Source organism: Cololabis saira, chromosome 24, assembly GCF_033807715.1.
Source record: "Cololabis saira isolate AMF1-May2022 chromosome 24, fColSai1.1, whole genome shotgun sequence".
In the NCBI taxonomy this organism is placed as follows: domain Eukaryota; kingdom Metazoa; phylum Chordata; class Actinopteri; order Beloniformes; family Belonidae; genus Cololabis; species Cololabis saira.
The window spans coordinates 26,310,455-26,327,811 of NC_084610.1; the positions used below are offsets into that span (position 1 = coordinate 26,310,455).

General features: G+C 28.8%; 1 protein-coding gene across 1 annotated transcript in view; it reads left to right on the plus strand.

Annotated features, from left to right (window-relative positions):
• Positions 1 to 3,588: 3,588 nt before the first annotated feature.
• LOC133425403 (V-set domain-containing T-cell activation inhibitor 1-like) overlaps positions 3,589 to 17,357 on the plus strand; it is a 42,042-nt gene continuing 28,273 nt past the window's right edge. The window contains exons 1-2 of the mRNA XM_061716253.1: positions 3,589 to 3,742; positions 9,732 to 9,907. Coding sequence (XP_061572237.1) covers positions 9,897 to 9,907 — 11 coding nt within the window. The 5' untranslated portion in view covers positions 3,589 to 3,742; positions 9,732 to 9,896. The remainder of the gene's footprint in view (positions 3,743 to 9,731; positions 9,908 to 17,357) is intronic.

The window sequence follows — 17,357 nt, forward strand, 5'->3', positions numbered from 1 at the left end:
AAGTCGTAATATTACGACTTTATTCTCGAAACAATATGACTTTAATCTTGTAATTTTACGACTTTATTCTTGTAATTTCCAATTTTTTTTGTCTTAGTTTGGCCCTAATACTCCGTCGTAATAACTTGATTACAGTTATCTACAATTAAATTATAAATATCCATAAATCCAGTTTGAGATTTCTACAACTTGGTTCTGACTAGTCAAAACTTAATTTAACATATGTAAAAAGGACGATGTAGATATGTTGAATTGAGGGGAATTAAAGATATCTTGAACTGGAATTATGACTTTAGTCAGAATTGTAGATATGTGAAACTGGAATTACAGCTAGTCGTAATTCAGTTGCAGAAATCCATAATTTACATTACAGATTTTTGCAACTGAATTGTAGATATCTGTCATTAGAAACCCCACACACATGAATGGCAGAATGACATTGTGGAAATCTGAAATGATAATCGTGGACGGGAAGAATGTAATTGTAGAAATCTGCAACACATGTCCAGTCTAGCTATTAAATATTAAAACGTTTGCCGTAGAAAGTCAGCAGGTATAAAGGTATAAAGGTGTAAAGTCGTCAGCTGCTCAGCAGGTTTGAAGTTTTTATCTCTGCAGGAATGTGTTGGTTCAGGTGAGTTATTACTGACTGGTAAACACTCTCCTTATTTACTTAAACACTTTACACATCCGTCATTGACGTAAATCGTTATATTAATGTTATATAAATGTACTGACTTGAAGTTGAACTCCTGGAGTTTCTAGAGGAAACCCGTCTGACCTAAAGTGCAGAGTTTTACTTTTACTTCTCATTTTGCTGCAAAACAGAAAGTAAAAACCCAGTTCTCTCTCCCAGCCTGACCCGGGTGTGTCATCTGCCGTGATTGTGGTGATTGTGGTGATTGTGGTGCAGACAGTTGGATCAGCAGGAGGATCTTTTATTCACAATTATTCACATAAAATGAGAAAAAAGTTGAAATGTCGAAAAAAAGGCAAAATTTTGTCAAAAAAGTCAAAATTTCGAGAAAAAAGTCGAAATGTTGAGAAAAAAGTTGAAATTTACAAGAAAAAAGTCAAATTTTGAGAAAAAAGTCGAAATTTCGAGATTAAAAAGGAAAGGAAAAAAGAAGAAAAAAGAAGAAAAAAAACTAAAAAAAAGAAAAAGAGGAAAAAAAGAAGAAAAAAAGGAAAAAGAAAAAAGAGAAAAAAAAGAGAAAAAAAGAGAAAAAAGAAGAAAAAAAGGAAAAAGAAAAAAGAGAAAAAAAAGAGAAAAAAAGAGAAAAAAGAAGAAAAAAAGGACCAATAAACTAAACTAAAAAACAAACAAAACAGTCAAATGTTGAGAAAAAGGTCAAAATTTAGAGAAAAAAGTCGAAATGCCGAGATTAAAAAGGAAAGGAAAAAGGAAGAAAAGAAGAAAAAAGGAAAAAGAAAAAAAGAAGAAAAAATAAAAAAAAGAAGAAAAAAAGGAAAAAAAGAAAAAAAAATTCTCCTGGAGTTTCTAGAGGAAACCCGTCTGACTTAAAGTGCAGAGTTTTACTTTTACTTCTCATTTTGCTGCAAAAGAGAAAGTAAAAACCCAGTTCTCTCTCCCAGCCTGACCCGGGCGTGTCATCTGCTCATAAACGTGGGCGTTATCTGCTCAGACTGCTCCAGGGTTTTATTTAAATTACTGCAATAAGGTCTGGAGAAACACATATAAAAGTACTTTGGAACCAGTATTCATTCCCCAAAAAAGAGCTATCAGAATTATGCACAATGCCGGTTATCTAGAGCAGTGTCTCCCAACCTGGGGTCCTCCCCCCCCTGGGGTCCGGGCAGAGATCTCTGGGGGCGCGGAACTTTGTCTGCTTTGAGGATATGCAGTTGTAAAAATTATATTTGCGCATGTTAAATAAATAAAAAATAATAACACACCTAATGGAATACTGTAATCCAAGTCTGTATAAACCCACGTAGTATTTTAAAATGACCAAAATATATTTCTAAGTTATTTAGCAGAATAAAAACTTAATAACATTAAGGAACATATATATATATATATATATATATATATATATATATATATATATATATATATATATATATATATATGTTGTATATGTATATTATTTATAATTGCTCAGGTATATTTATGAGCATATATATATATATATATATATATATGTATATGTATATATATATACAAACACACACGAATATATTTTGTATTCGACTGAGGATTTAAATCTCTACTTTGGGTTATTTTTGTCACGGTTTCACAGTGTAGGATAGGTTATTTTTACTGTTTAACTCACTCCCCTGTTTTTCCAGATCCTGCCACCCTAATCAGCCAGAGATCCACTCATTCCCTTCACCTGTGCTTCTCCACCAGCTCCACACCTGGTTTCCCCAGCAGCAGTTCCCTCATATACCCATATATACACCTCATATACCGGCCCTTTTCCACCTTCTAGTTGGCCAGATTGTTTAGATCAGGGGTCGTCAACCCGCGGCTCTAGAGCCGCCCTAGTGGCTCCTGGAGCTTTTTACAAAATGTTTGACCTTTTTTTTCCTTTTTTTCTTCTTTCCCTTTTTCTCTTTTTTCTTCTTTTTTTTCCCTTTTTTCTTCTTTTTCTCCTTTTTTCTCCTTTTTTTCCTTTTTTCTCCTTTTTTTCCTTTTTTCTCCTTTTTTCTTTTTTTTCTCTCTTTTTCTTCCTTTTTCCTTTTTTAATCTTGACATTTCAACTTTTTCTCGACATTTTGACTTTTTTCTCGCCCTGGTGGCCCCTGTAGTTTTTACAAAAATGTTTGACCATTGTTTTCCTTTTTTTTCTTCTTTTTTTCTTTTTTTTACTTTTTTTTTTTTCTTTTTTACTTTTTTTTCTCTTTTCTTTTTTTTCCTTTTTCTCTTTTTCTTTCTTTTTTCTTTTTTTTTTACTTTCTCTTTTTCCTTTTTTAATCTCGACATTTTGACTTTTTTCTCTCGACATTTTGACTTTTTTCTCAACATATCAACTTTTTTCTCGAAGTGCATAATGAAAAAATAAATCTCCCCCCAGTTCTAACTAATATAGCTACATGCAGCATGTGTTTCTTCATTCTAATTCTGATACAAGACTTTTCATTTTTTGCAGCTCCAGACATATTAGTTTTTTATGTTTTTGGTCCAATATGGATCTAAAACATGTTGGGTTGCCGACCCCTGGTCTAGATTAATTCCTAGCTTTCCAGCGCCACTGATTCTGTCCGTTTTCTGCCTGATTCCGGTTTTTGGATTTTTGCCTGCCCCTTAGGATTTGTTTGCCTGATCTGCCTTTCTGCCCGGTTTTTGACTCCTGCCTGCCTTTGACCCGATTAAAGCCTCTTGGTCCTTTTGAGCCGTGAAAGTTTGTGTTGTGAAAATTGAAAGGACCAATGAACTAAAAAACAAACACAACAGTCTCGTCTGGAACTGGAACTAGCGCTCCCTCTCTACCTGTCAATCACCATGGGAGTGGGCGGGGCTTGTATATTAGTGGGCGGGGCCTGCTGAACCTGTCAGACCTGTCAGTTTCCTCCTCCACCCTTCACTGATCCTCCTTCATCTCTGCAGCTGATCTGTGGAGTTATTTACTTCTCTTTCCACATCCTGTTCAACTCTGTCTGTCTGACTGGATTTTACTTCCCTTTTTCCACATTTTTTAATCCTTTTCTACCTGGTTTTGGTCATAACTTAATCTTCAGAATGTCCTGGGTGAATAATCCTGCTGAACTTTAACTGGTGAGTTTATTGATTTGTGGTTAAAGTCACATTTGTAGATGATTGTGTGTTTTTGTTGTTACATAACCAAGTGCAGCAGATACAAAGAAAAGTATTTGATTGAACTAAAATCACTTCTGAGCAGGAAACTTCACTGATACAAATATTCTGCTAGATCTACTTAAAAAAATAACTTTTAGCATGAGATTATTATGTAGATCAAGAACTAGTCTTTGTATAAACTACTTAATTTTATGTATTTAAATAATACATTTTACAAGTAAAGTCAACTTTATTGTGTTAAGTTTACTTTATTTATTAAAATTAAGTTGACTTTATTTGCAAAAATTAAGTTAACTTTAAAAAGAAAAAAAAGAAAAAAAGAGGAAAAAAAGAAAAAAAGAAGAAAAAGAAAAATTTTAAAATGGAAAAAAAAATTAAGTTGACTTTACTTGCAAATGAATTTTGTACATACTAAAAATGAAGTAGTTTATACAAAGACTAGTCTTTCTTGATCTACATAAAAATCTCATGAGAAAAAGTCGCCTTAATTATTTTAAAGTAGATCAACAAGATATTTTTTACTGCAGTTTCTACTTAAACAAATAAAACATGTTTCATCTAAACGTTGGTCAATCTGCCCAATAGATTAAAATTGTTAAAGGAAAAGTAAATATGTAGTTTGTGTGTAAATGAAAAGATTGCAGACAAAACAAACAAATGCAGATTAAGTTCAAAACTAGATGTTTTCATGTAAAGCAACAAACTTCATTTTTAATTGTTAATATTACAGATTTATTTTATTTAATTTATTTATTTATTTAATAATGCACATTAATAATACATTTAAACAAATGTAAAATATGCCAGAATCAGCCAAAAATTTTGCTATTTTGCATCTGCTGTCCCTTTTTAAATGTATTTTTTTTTGTTATTTTGTTATATAAGTATGTTATATTTACATGCGCTTAGATTAATTCTTTTCAGTGCAGTCAGAACCAGGAACCAGCGTGATTGTGATGATTGTGATGATTGTGATGATTGTGGTGCAGACAGTTGGATCAGCAGGAGGAAGAGAAATACAAGATAATATTATGTAATATCTGCTGATGAAACACAGATTTGGACCAAAAACACAAACACAACCCTTTAAAAATAAAACAGGAAACGAGTTAAACACGAGGTCAAAACTAAAAACTCAAAAAATGAAACACAAAACCCTCCAAGACTTTTTTTCTCGACATTTTGACTTTTTTTTTTTTTTCTCGATATTTTGACTTTTTTCTCGATATTTTGACTTTTTTTTTTTCGATATTTTGACTTTTTTCTCGATATTTTGACTTTTTTTTTTTCTCGATATTTTGACTTTTTTCTCGACATTTTGACTTTTTTCTCGTCATTTTGACTTTTTTCTCGATATTTCAACTTTTTTCTCAACATTTTGATTTTTTTTTTCTCGATATTTCGACTTTTTTCTCGATATTTTGACTTTTTTTTTCTCGACATTTTGACTTTTTTCTCGACATTTTGACTTTTTTCTCGACATTTTGACTTTTTTCTCGATATTTCGACTTTTTTCAAAATATTTTGACTTTTTTCTCGAAATTTTGACTTTTTTCAAAATATTTTGACTTTTTTCTCGATATTTTGACTTTTTTTTCTCGATATTTTGCCTTTTTTTTCAAAATATTTTGACTTTTTTCTCAACATTTCACCTTTTTTCTTTTTTTTCTTTTTTTTCCTTTTTTTCTGTTTTTTTCTTTCCTTTTTAATCACGACATTTCGACTTTTTTCCACAAAATTATGACTTTTTTCTCAACATTTAGACTTTTTTCTCGAAATTTCGACTTTTGCAGACAGTGCATAATGAAAAAAAGATCTTGCTCCTCTAAAATATTATTTTTATTTTTCTCCTGCCTGGCCTTTATACTCTTCCGTAGATTCGCGTAACAAAAAGTAATGTGGAAAGACCCAGTTATAACTAATATAGCTACATGCAGCATGTGTTTCTTCATTCTAATTCTGATACAAGACTTTTCATGTTTTGCGGCTCCAGACATATTAGTTTTTAGTGTTTTTGGTCCAATATGGATCTAAAACATTTTGGGTTGACGATTATATTTTATCCAGGACTGTCGTCTCCTCCTCCCTCACAAAGATCATTCCAGGACAGATCTGAACTTCCTGCTCATCTTTTCCTGCTTCCTCCTCTCTCTGCTGTTGCAGCAGAATTACTAACTAATATACAAATAATATACAATATACAAATATACAAATAATATCCAGACTGAAAAAGGTGAAGGCTGAAGCTCATCAAAGCTTCTCAAAATGCAATAACTTATTACATAATGTGGCAAAATTTATTACAAAATGCTCAACAAGGTGTGTTTTATAGACAAAGATCGTGTAAGTAAATGTATAATAATATTATACATACAATAATTAAACTACAAACAAAGAGCATAAAATAAGATAATTGTATTTCTACTACGTAGTTTTAGGGCCAAACTAAGACAAAAAAAAGGAAATTACGAGAATAAAGTCGTAAAATTATGAGAATAAAGTCGTAAAATTATGAGAATAAAGTCATAATATTATGGGAATAAAGTCATAATATTATGAGAATAAAGTCATAATATTATGACAATAAAGTCATAATATTATGAGAATAAAGTCGTAATATTATGAAAATAAAGTCATAATATTATGAGAATAAAGTCGTAATATTATGAAAATAAAGTCATAATATTATGAGAATAAAGTCGTAATATTATGAAAATAAAGTCATAATATTATGAGAATAAAGTCATAATATTATGAGAATAAAGTCATAATATTATGACAATAAAGTCATAATATTATGAGAATAAAGTCGTAATATTATGAGAATAAAGTCGTAAAATTACGAGAATAAAGTCGTAATATTATGAGAATAAAGTCGTAATAGAATAAAGTCGTAATATTATGAGAATAAAGTCGTAATATTATGAGAATAAAGTCGTAATATTATGAGAATAAAGTCGTAATATTATGAGAATAAAGTCGTAATATTATGAGAATAAAGTCGTAATATTTTTTGAGAATAAAGTCATAATATTATGAGAATAAAGTCGTAATATTTTTTGAGAATAAAGTCATAATATTACGAGAATAAAGTCGTAATATTATGAGAATAAAGTCGTAATATTATGAGAATAAAGTCGTAATATTATGAGAATAAAGTCGTAATATTACGAGAATAAAGTCGTAATAATATGAGAATAAAGTCGTAACATTATGGGAATAAAGTCGTAATATTATGGGAATAAACTCTTAATAGAATAAAGTTGTAATATTATGAGAATAAAGTCGTAATATTATGAGAATAAAGTCGTAATATTATGAGAATAAAGTCGTAATAGAATAAAGTCGTAATATTATGAGAATAAAGTCGTAATATTATGAGAATAAAGTCGTAATATTATGAGAATAAAGTCGTAATAGAATAAAGTCGTAATATTATGAGAATAAAGTTGTAATATTATGAGAATAAAGTTGTAATATTATGAGAATAAAGTCGTAATATTATGAGAATAAAGTCGTAATATTATGAGAATAAAGTCGTAATATTACGAGAATAAAGTCGTAATATTATGAAAATAAAGTCTTAATAGAATAAAGTCGTAATATTACGAGAATAAAGTCGTAATAGAATAAAGTCGTAATATTATGAAAATAAAGTCGTAATAGAATAAAGTCGTAATATTATGAGAATAAAGTCGTAATATTATTAGAATAAAGTTGTAATATTATGAGAATAAAGTCATAATATTATGAGAATAAAGTCGTAATATTATGAGAATAAAGTCGTAATATTATGAGAATAAAGTTTATTCTCTACAGTCCTATCTGGTTCTTCCAACACAAACATTAAAACTGAAGCTTCTTTTCCCGTGGGAATTCCTGCTCAACTGTCTGTTCTGAGCGTGTCTTTGTTCCAGCAGCAGGTAGTTATTATGAAGGGATGAATCACCCCTTCATAATACAGGGAGTTGTCCATAAACCAGCTGAATAATTGAATAACTCCTGCCTGGACATGAAACTGATAAAACATCAACAGTTTCTGAGAGCAGTTTTTGACCAAATCTCTGGATTGTTGTTTGTCACAATGTCAGTTTTCTTGGACACACCAATCCATTACTGGTAAAATCTAAAATAACAAAACTTTATGATATGGTAGAATTCCAAACAGCAACAGTTTCTATACAAACCAGGAACAATTTATTACCAAATCACTTACAGAAACTGTTTCGTGAAAGAGGAAGGGGATGATTTAATTAATGGAAACATTACATTTCAAGATTCAGCAATATCCAACTGCAATGAAAAGATTCTGCATAACAATTAATGGAGTAATATATATATATATATATATATATATATATATATATATATATATATATATATATATATATATATTCTTTTTTTCCTTTTTTCTCTTTTCTTTCTTCTTTTTTTTTCTTCGTTTTACGTTTTTTTCTCTTTTCTTCTTTTTTTCTCTTTTTTTCTTCTTTTTTCCCTTTTTTCTTCTTTTTTCCTTTTTTTCTCTTCTTTTCTTCCCTTTTTTTCTTTTTTTCAGTTTTTTTTCTTCTTTTTTCCCTTTTTTTCTTCTTTTTTCTTTTTTTCCTTTTTCTCTTTTTTCTTCTTTTTTCTTCTTTATTTCCTTTTCTCTCTTTTTTTTCTTCTTTTTTCTTTTATTTCCTTTTTTCTCTTTTTTTTCTTTTATTTCCTTTTTTCTCTTTTTTTCTTCTTTTTTCTTATTTTATTTCCTTTTTTCCCTTTTCTTTCTTCTTTTTTCTTTTTTTTCTTCCTTTTTTTTCTTTTTTTCAGTTTTCTCTCTTCTTTTTTCCCTTTTTTTTCTTTTTTTCCCTTTTTTTCTCCCTTTTTTCTTCTTTTTTTCCTTTGTTTCTCCTTTTTTGTTCTTTTTTTCTTCTTTATTTCCTTTTTTCTCTTTTTTTCTTTTTTCTTCTTTTTTTTCTTTTTTTCCCCTTTTTTCTTCGTTTTTTCCTTTGTTTCTCTTTTTTCTTCTTTTTTCTTCTTTATTTCCTTTTCTCTCTTTTTTTTCTTCTTTTTTCTTTTATTTCCTTTTTTCTCTTTTTTTTCTTTTATTTCCTTTTTTCTCTTTTTTTCTTCTTTTTTCTTATTTTATTTCCTTTTTTCTCTTTTTTTCTTCTTTTTTCTTATTTTATTTCCTTTTTTCCCTTTTCTTTCTTCTTTTTTCTTTTTTTTCTTCCTTTTTTTTCTTTTTTTCTTTTTTTCAGTTTTCTCTCTTCTTTTTTCCCTTTTTTTTCTTTTTTTCCCTTTTTTTCTCCCTTTTTTCTTCTTTTTTTCCTTTGTTTCTCCTTTTTTCTTCTTTTTTTCTTCTTTATTTCCTTTTTTCTCTTTTTTTCTTTTTTCTTCTTTTTTTTCTTTTTTTTCCCTTTTTTCTTCGTTTTTTCCTTTGTTTCTCTTTTTTCTTCTTTTTTCTTTATTTCCTTTTTTCTCTTTTTTTACTTCTTTTTTCTTTTATTTCCTTTTTTCTCTTTTTTTCTTCCTCTTTCCTTTCCTTTATTTATATATTTATATATATATATATATATATATATATATATATATATATATATATATATATATATATATATAATTTTTTTTTTTTGTATCTTTTGTTTTTTGTATAGAATTAAATTAATTTTGATCATAATGAAATAGAGTTTAGGGGGTAGGATTTAATAAGTTTTTGCTTTTTCCTGCTCCTTTTCAAGAATGTTAATTATGACGGACGCATATTTTTATCTATTATTTTATTATTATTATTTATTTTTATTATATTTTAGTTTTTTTGTTTTCTTATTTACCCTTATTTATTATTGATAATTATTGTTTTGTTTTGTATTCACTGTTTCATGTTCGAAATAAACATTTCAATAAAAAAAAAAAATTCACTTCATAAACTTCTCAGTCAGACTGATTTGTTTTGTCTGTTCCGTTTCAGGAAGTTTTAAAAGGATCCTGAAACACAAAGTGAAACGATGACTAAGTTTCTGCCTACGAGACGAGACTGGCTGTTACTGGGACTCGATGGGATTCTGATGGTTCTGGTTCAGAAAACACGGCTCCAGAACTCCAGAACTCCAGAACTCCAGGACTCCAGGACTGAATGTCTGGAAGGTAAGACCTGGATTCTGATCAGAACCTGCACACATTCTGTTCAGATAAAACACTTTCTGGGCAGATTTAAGTGGTTTTGTGTCTGAAAGATGATGATGCACTGCAAAAACTCACAATCTTAACAAGAATATTTGTCTTATTTTTAGTTAAAATGTCTCATTTTTAGTCAAAGAAATCTCATTCCACTTAAAACAAGAGTCATCACTGGAAAAAACAACAATTTTCACCTGTTTCAAGTAAATTTTCACTTGAAATAAGTAGAAAAATCTGCCAGTGGAACAAGATTTTTTTGCTTCTAATGAGAAGATAAATCTTGTTCCACTGGCAGATTTTTCTACTTATTTCAAGTGAAAATTTACTTGAAACAGGTGAAAATTGTCAAATAAAACGATAAAACAAAGTTTTGTCGACATTTCAACTTTTTTCATAAAATTTTCGACTTTTTTTCTCGACATTTTGACTTTTTTTCTCGACATTTTGACTTTTTTTCTCGACATTTTGACTTTTTTTCTCGACATTTTGACTTTTTTTCTCGACATTTTGACGTTTTTTCTCGACATTTTGACTTTTTTCTCATCATTTTTCTCAAAATTTCGAGAAAAAAAGTTGAAATATAGAGAACAAAGTCAAAATGTCGTTGGAAAAAAACAACAATTTTCAGCTGTTTCAAGTAGATTTTCATTTCAACTTTCAACATTTTTGACTTTTTTTTCTCAAAATTTCAACTTTTTTCTGGACATTTTGACTTTTTTTCTCTAAATTTTGACTTTTTTTCTCAAAATTTCAACTTTTTTTCTCAAAATTTCAACTTTTTTCTCAAAATTTCGAGAAAAAAGTCGAAATTTTCACCTGTTTCAAGTAGATTTTCACTTGAAATAAGTAGAAAAATCTGCCAGTGGAACAAGATTTTTTTGCTTGTAATGAGAAGATAAATCTTGTTCCACTGGCAGATTTTTCTACTTATTTCAAGTGAAAATTTACTTGCAACAGGTTTACAATTGTCAAATAAAACGATAAAACAAAGTTTTGTCGACATTTCAACTTTTTTCATAAAATTTTGACTTTTTTTCTCTCGACATTTCGACTTTTCATAAAATTTTCGACTTTTTTTCTCGACATTTTGACTTTTTTTCTCGACATTTTGACTTTTTTTCTCGACATTTTGACTTTTTTTCTCGACATTTTGACTTTTTTTCTCGACATTTTGACGTTTTTTCTCGACATTTTGACGTTTTTTCTCGACATTTTGACTTTTTTCTCGACATTTTGACTTTTTTCTCATCATTTTTCTCAAAATTTCGAGAAAAAAAGTTGAAATATAGAGAACAAAGTCAAAATGTCGTTGGAAAAAAACAACAATTTTCAGCTGTTTCAAGTAGATTTTCATTTCAACTTTCAACATTTTTGACTTTTTTTCTCTAAATTTCAACTTTTTTTCTCAAAATTTCAACTTTTTTCTCAAAATTTCGAGAAAAAAGTCGAAATTTTCACCTGTTTCAAGTAGATTTTCACTTGAAATAAGTAGAAAAATCTGCCAGTGGAACAAGATTTTTTTGCTTGTAATGAGAAGATAAATCTTGTTCCACTGGCAGATTTTTCTACTTATTTTAAGTGAAAATCTACTTGAAACAGGTGAAAATTGTTGTTTTTTCCAGTGATGACTCTTGTTTTAAGTGTAATGAGATTCTTTGACTAAAAATGAGACATTTTAACTAGAAATAAGACAAATATTCCTGGTATGAGTTTGAGTTTTTGCAGTGAGTGAGACTGCATTGTAAAAAGTTCCAGTTTTCTTGACCACACAGATCAGATACATAAACTTCTGTGATGAGTATTTGCTGGACGTGTTGATTGATACTCTAGTTAATGTGACTCGTAACCTTGCCGTACCTTAGTAAGACTGAATTGACGCCACTGGACATGTGGAACTAGGGTTGCCACCTGTCAGAAATAGAAATAAGGAACGTCCTGATTTCAGCAGCGCAGGAGCCAAAAAAAAGCCCCAAAACTTCTAAACTGAATAAAAATGTGTTTATTTTATATGAAAAAACTAAATGCTTTGATTTAAAGTTTAAAGTGCTTTAATAGCATTGAACTTTCATGACTGTACAGACAGCCAACCATACTAGCAACTGAAATATCCTCCTATGTATGTATGTAACATCAGCCCAGATGTAGAATAAAGATACAGGTGAAGAATATGGTGTAAAAGTTAATTTATTTCAATAATTCAACTAGAATGTGGTGTAAAAGTTAACTTATTTCAATAATTCAACTAGAATATGGTGTAAAAGTTAACTTATTTCAATAATTCAACTAGAATATGGTGTAAAAGTTAATTTATTGCAATAATTCAACTAGAATATGGTGTAAAAGTTAATTTATTGCAATAATTCAACTAGAATATGGTGTAAAAGTTAATTTATTGCAATAATTCAACTAGAATATGGTGTAAAAGTTAATTTATTGCAATAATTCAACTAGAATATGGTGTAAAAGTTAATTTATTGCAATAATTCAACTAGAATATGGTGTAAAAGTTAATTTATTGCAATAATTCAACTAGAATATGGTGTAAAAGTTAATTTATTGCAATAATTCAACTAGAATATGGTGTAAAAGTTAATTTATTGCAATAATTCAACTAGAATATGGTGTAAACGTTAATTTATTTCAATAATTCAACTAGAATATGGTGTAAAAGTTAATTTATTTCAATAATTCAAATAGAATATGGTGTAAAAGTTAATTTATTGCAATAATTCAACTAGAATATGGTGTAAAAGTTAATTTATTTCAATAATTCAACTAGAATATGGTGTAAAAGTTAATTTATTTCAATAATTCAACTAGAATATGGTGTAAAAGTTAATTTATTTCAATAATTCAAATAGAATATGGTGTAAAAGTTAATTTATTGCAATAATTCAACTAGAATATGGTGTAAAAGTTAATTTATTGCAATAATTCAACTAGAAAATAGTGTAAAAGTTAATTTATTTCAATAATTCAAATAGAATATGGTGTAAAAGTTAATTTATTTCAATAATTCAACTAGAATATGGTGTAAAAGTTAATTTATTTCAATAATTCAACTAGAATATGGTGTAAAAGTTAATTTATTTCAATAATTCAAATAGAATATGGTGTAAAAGTTAATTTATTGCAATAATTCAACTAGAATATGGTGTAAAAGTTAATTTATTTCAATAATTCAACTAGAATATGGTGTAAAAGTTAATTTATTTCAATAATTCAACTAGAATATGGTGTAAAAGTTAATTTATTGCAATAATTCAACTAGAATATGGTGTAAAAGTTAATTTATTGCAATAATTCAACTAGAATATGGTGCAAAAGTTAATTTATTTCAATAATTCAACTAGAATATGGTGTAAAAGTTAATTTATTGCAATAATTCAACTAGAATATGGTGTAAAAGTTAATTTATTGCAATAATTCAACTAGAATATGGTGTAAAAGTTAATTTATTTCAATAATTCAACTAGAATATGGTGTAAAAGTTAATTTATTGCAATAATTCAACTAGAATATGGTGTAAAAGTTAATTTATTGCAATAATTCAACTAGAATATGGTGCAAAAGTTAATTTATTTCAATAATTCAACTAGAATATGGTGTAAAAGTTAATTTATTGCAATAATTCAACTAGAATATGGTGTAAAAGTTAACTTATTTCAATAATTCAACTAGAATATGGTGTAAAAGTTAATTTATTTCAATAATTCAACTAGAATATGGTGTAAAAGTTAATTTATTTCAATAATTCAACTAGAATATGGTGTAAAAGTTAATTTATTTCAATAATTCAACTAGAATATGGTGTAAAAGTTAATTTATTTCAATAATTCAACTAGAATATGGTGTAAAAGTTAATTTATTTCAATAATTCAACTAGAATATGGTGTAAAAATTAATGAAAGTACGGGACAAATCGTGTCCCGTATTAGTTAAATACGGGATGCAACATTTTTTTTTCTCAAATAAAGGACAATTCCGTATTTTACGGGACGGGTGGCGACCCTAAGTGTAAAACACATTCAGTCGTGTTTGGATGACGTTCCGTCCAGAGAACTCAGTCTTCCGTGAAAGTCAGTCCTGGTTCTGGTTCTGTTGTTGGACGTCCCGGATCATTAACCACACGTGAATACTGTCAACAAACCTCAATTAAATAAGGACAAAGTCCAGAGAGAAATCCAGTCTGGATGTTTGTCAAAGTTGTTGCCGAGATAAAAGCAGTGGCCGTAATTTAGGAGCATAAATGGAGATTAGTTGTTATATAATAACCCCCCCACATTCCTAGGTCAATAATACTATAAAAAGTGTCCTTGCTGTTCACATAAAACTCAACTTATCATCATAACTAATTCAGGCCAATGAAGGTCAAGTCCTAAACAACTCGTAAATGTAAACACCAAGTACGTTTACGTACTTGGTGTTTACATTTACGAGTTGTTTTTTAGCATTTACAAGTTATTTTTCCAATAAACAACTCGTCTTACCAACACGACTCGCCTCCAGACGACCAGTAAGTACGTTTTTTTTATCTCTTTTATCTTTCTATAGTTTAAGGAAGAGTATCAGGGCCAGGCAGGAGAAAAATACAAATCATATTTTAGAGGAGGAAGTTTTTTTTCAGTATGCAGTTCGAGAAAAAAGTCGAAATTTTGTGAATAAAGACGAAATGACGAGATAAAAGTCGAAAAGTCAAGTTTAATGTTGAAGTACAATTTTTCCTTTCCTTTTTAATCTTAACATTTCAACTTTTTTTTCTCGAAATTTTGACTTTTTTCTTGATATTTCAACTTTTTTCTCAAGATTATACTTCAACATTAATCTAGACATTTCGACTTTTTTCTTGACATTTCGAGAAGTTATTTTTTCCGATAAACAACTCGTTTTACCCTCCTCTGGACGACCAGTAAGTAAGTTTTTTATCTCTTTTATATTTCTATAGTTTTCTCTCCTTCTTTTCTCTTTCTGTTTAGCGGTATCTAGTAGCTTCACTCTAGATCAGGAGTCGGCAACCCAAAATGTTTTAGATCCATATTGGATCAAAAACACAAAAAACTAATATGTCTGGAGCCGCAAAAAATGAAAAGTCTAGTATCAGAATTAGAATGAAGAAACACATGCTGCATGTTTCTATATTAGTTATAACTGGGGGGAGATTTAATTATTCATTATGCACTTCGAGAAAAAAGTGGAAATATCAAGAAGAAAGAAGAGAATAAAAAAGAGAAAAAAGGAAATAAAGAAGAAAAAAGAAGAAAAAAAGAGAAACAAAGGAAAAAAAGAAGAAAAAAGGGAAAAAAATAAGAAAAAAAAATAGAAAAAAAAGAAGAAAAAAAGGGAAAAAAAGAAGAAAAAAAAGGGAAAAAGGAAGAAAAAGGGAAAAAAAGAGAAAAGAAGAAGAAACAAAGGGAATAAAAAGAAAAAAAAGAAGAAAGAAAACAGAAAAAAGGAAAAAAAAGAAGAAAAAAAGGGAAAAAAAGAAGAAAAAAGGGGAAAAAAGATATTTCTGTGTGGTTTGTGAATGTTTGCCTACCTGGAAAATAAAGTTATGACTGAAGGAAACAGCAGAGCTGTGCGTATTTACTGTTCCTCTATATATTTGATTTGATGATTTTATTTTGAATATAAAAAAGAGGAAAAAAGAGAAAGAAAATGGGAAAAAAGAGGGGAAAAAAAGATGAAAAAGAGAGAAAGAAAAGAGGGAAAAAAGGAGGAAAAAAGATGAAAAAGGAGAAAGAAAAGAGGAAAAAAGGAGGAAAATTTTGGAAAAAAAGATGAAAAAAGAGAAAGAAAATAGGAATTTTTTTTAGCATATTAATTATGAACACACAAAAAAACCCACCCAGAGAAGAATAAAAATAAACATACATTAAACAAAATCAAAAGGAAGTAAACCTTCATGTCTGAAAAGGAACAAAATAAAAAAAAACTTCTCATGAAGTGTTGTTTTATTTTTACATGTACAAAAATAATATAAATCAAAACAAATCAAATCAAAAAAGCATTATAAATATACTTGAGCATTATAAATATAAATGAGCATTCTAAATATTTATTTATATATATATATATATATATATATATACATATATATATATATATATATATATATATATGTATATATATATATATATATATATATATATATTATTCTGCTTCAACAGAAAAAGAGGTACAGGAGACAGTGCACATTAATTCAGATATGTGTGGACCAAAGCACATAATCTGTCTGGGAAAACAACAATAAAACCTGTCAGCGACGTTTTTTTACAAGTAATAAACATGCACAGAACATATATTTGACTGAACAAAAAACGTGACAAAGTTGGTCTAATATAGTTATCTTTCAGACATTTATCCCAGATTAACTTTTAATTTAATGGGAATCCTCCAGCACTGGGATTTCCCACAATTCCCCGCTATTATGAATGCAGCATGTACAACAGCAGGGGGCGTAGTTTCCCCATTTAGCAGGATTTTAACCACAACCTATTCAACCATGTTACATACACATCTTATCATAAACAATATAATCATTATTATATATACCATTTTATGTACATACATTACTCTGAATCCCCACAATCTCCACCTCGTGTTTCCTCTTCCCTGTATTTGGCTAAAATCATTGCTTTGTATTTCTTTTGAACCTGTAGAACCAGTAGAACCTGCTTTTGAACCCTAAGTTCCAGTTACACGTGGCCTTTCCATCTTTGGTGACTGTTAACAAAAATGTGTAAGAATTACAGGAAGGGTTTCCCCCCAGTGGCGTATCCAGGACATTTTTACTGGGGTGGCCATACCGGGAGAACCTTTATGAATGGCATGTGATCAAAATGTGTAAATATCACATTGCTTTGCATCAACATCTACACATATGTATAATAACTGAATTCTAGAACTCATGTTAGCATTCATTGAATTGTCAGACTTTTGTTTTGACATTTGACAGTTTTCTATTCCTCGTCCATTTCAACCTATTATGGTAATTACACATTTTCAGAGCCATTCTCATTGTAGAACATTAAAGTCCTCAACAAAATCAATCTGATAATATCAGGTATAATGTAGGCTACAGGACTGTCTCAGAAAATTAGAATATTGTGATAAAGTTCTTTATTTTCTGTAATGCAATTACAAAAACAAAAATGTCATACATTCTGGATTCATTACAAATCAACTGAAATATTGCAAACCTTTTATTATTTTAATATTGCTGATTATGGTTTACAGTTTAAGATTAAGATTCCCAGAATATTCTAATTTTTTGAGATAGGATATTTGAGTTTTCTTAAACTGTAACTCCACTCTAAATCAACGAATCACCTGAGCTGTCATTATTGATTGACAGGCGTGTCCTCTTGTTTGGGAAGGAGGAGAAGAAAAAAAACTAGGTTATTGTGTTAATGAACTT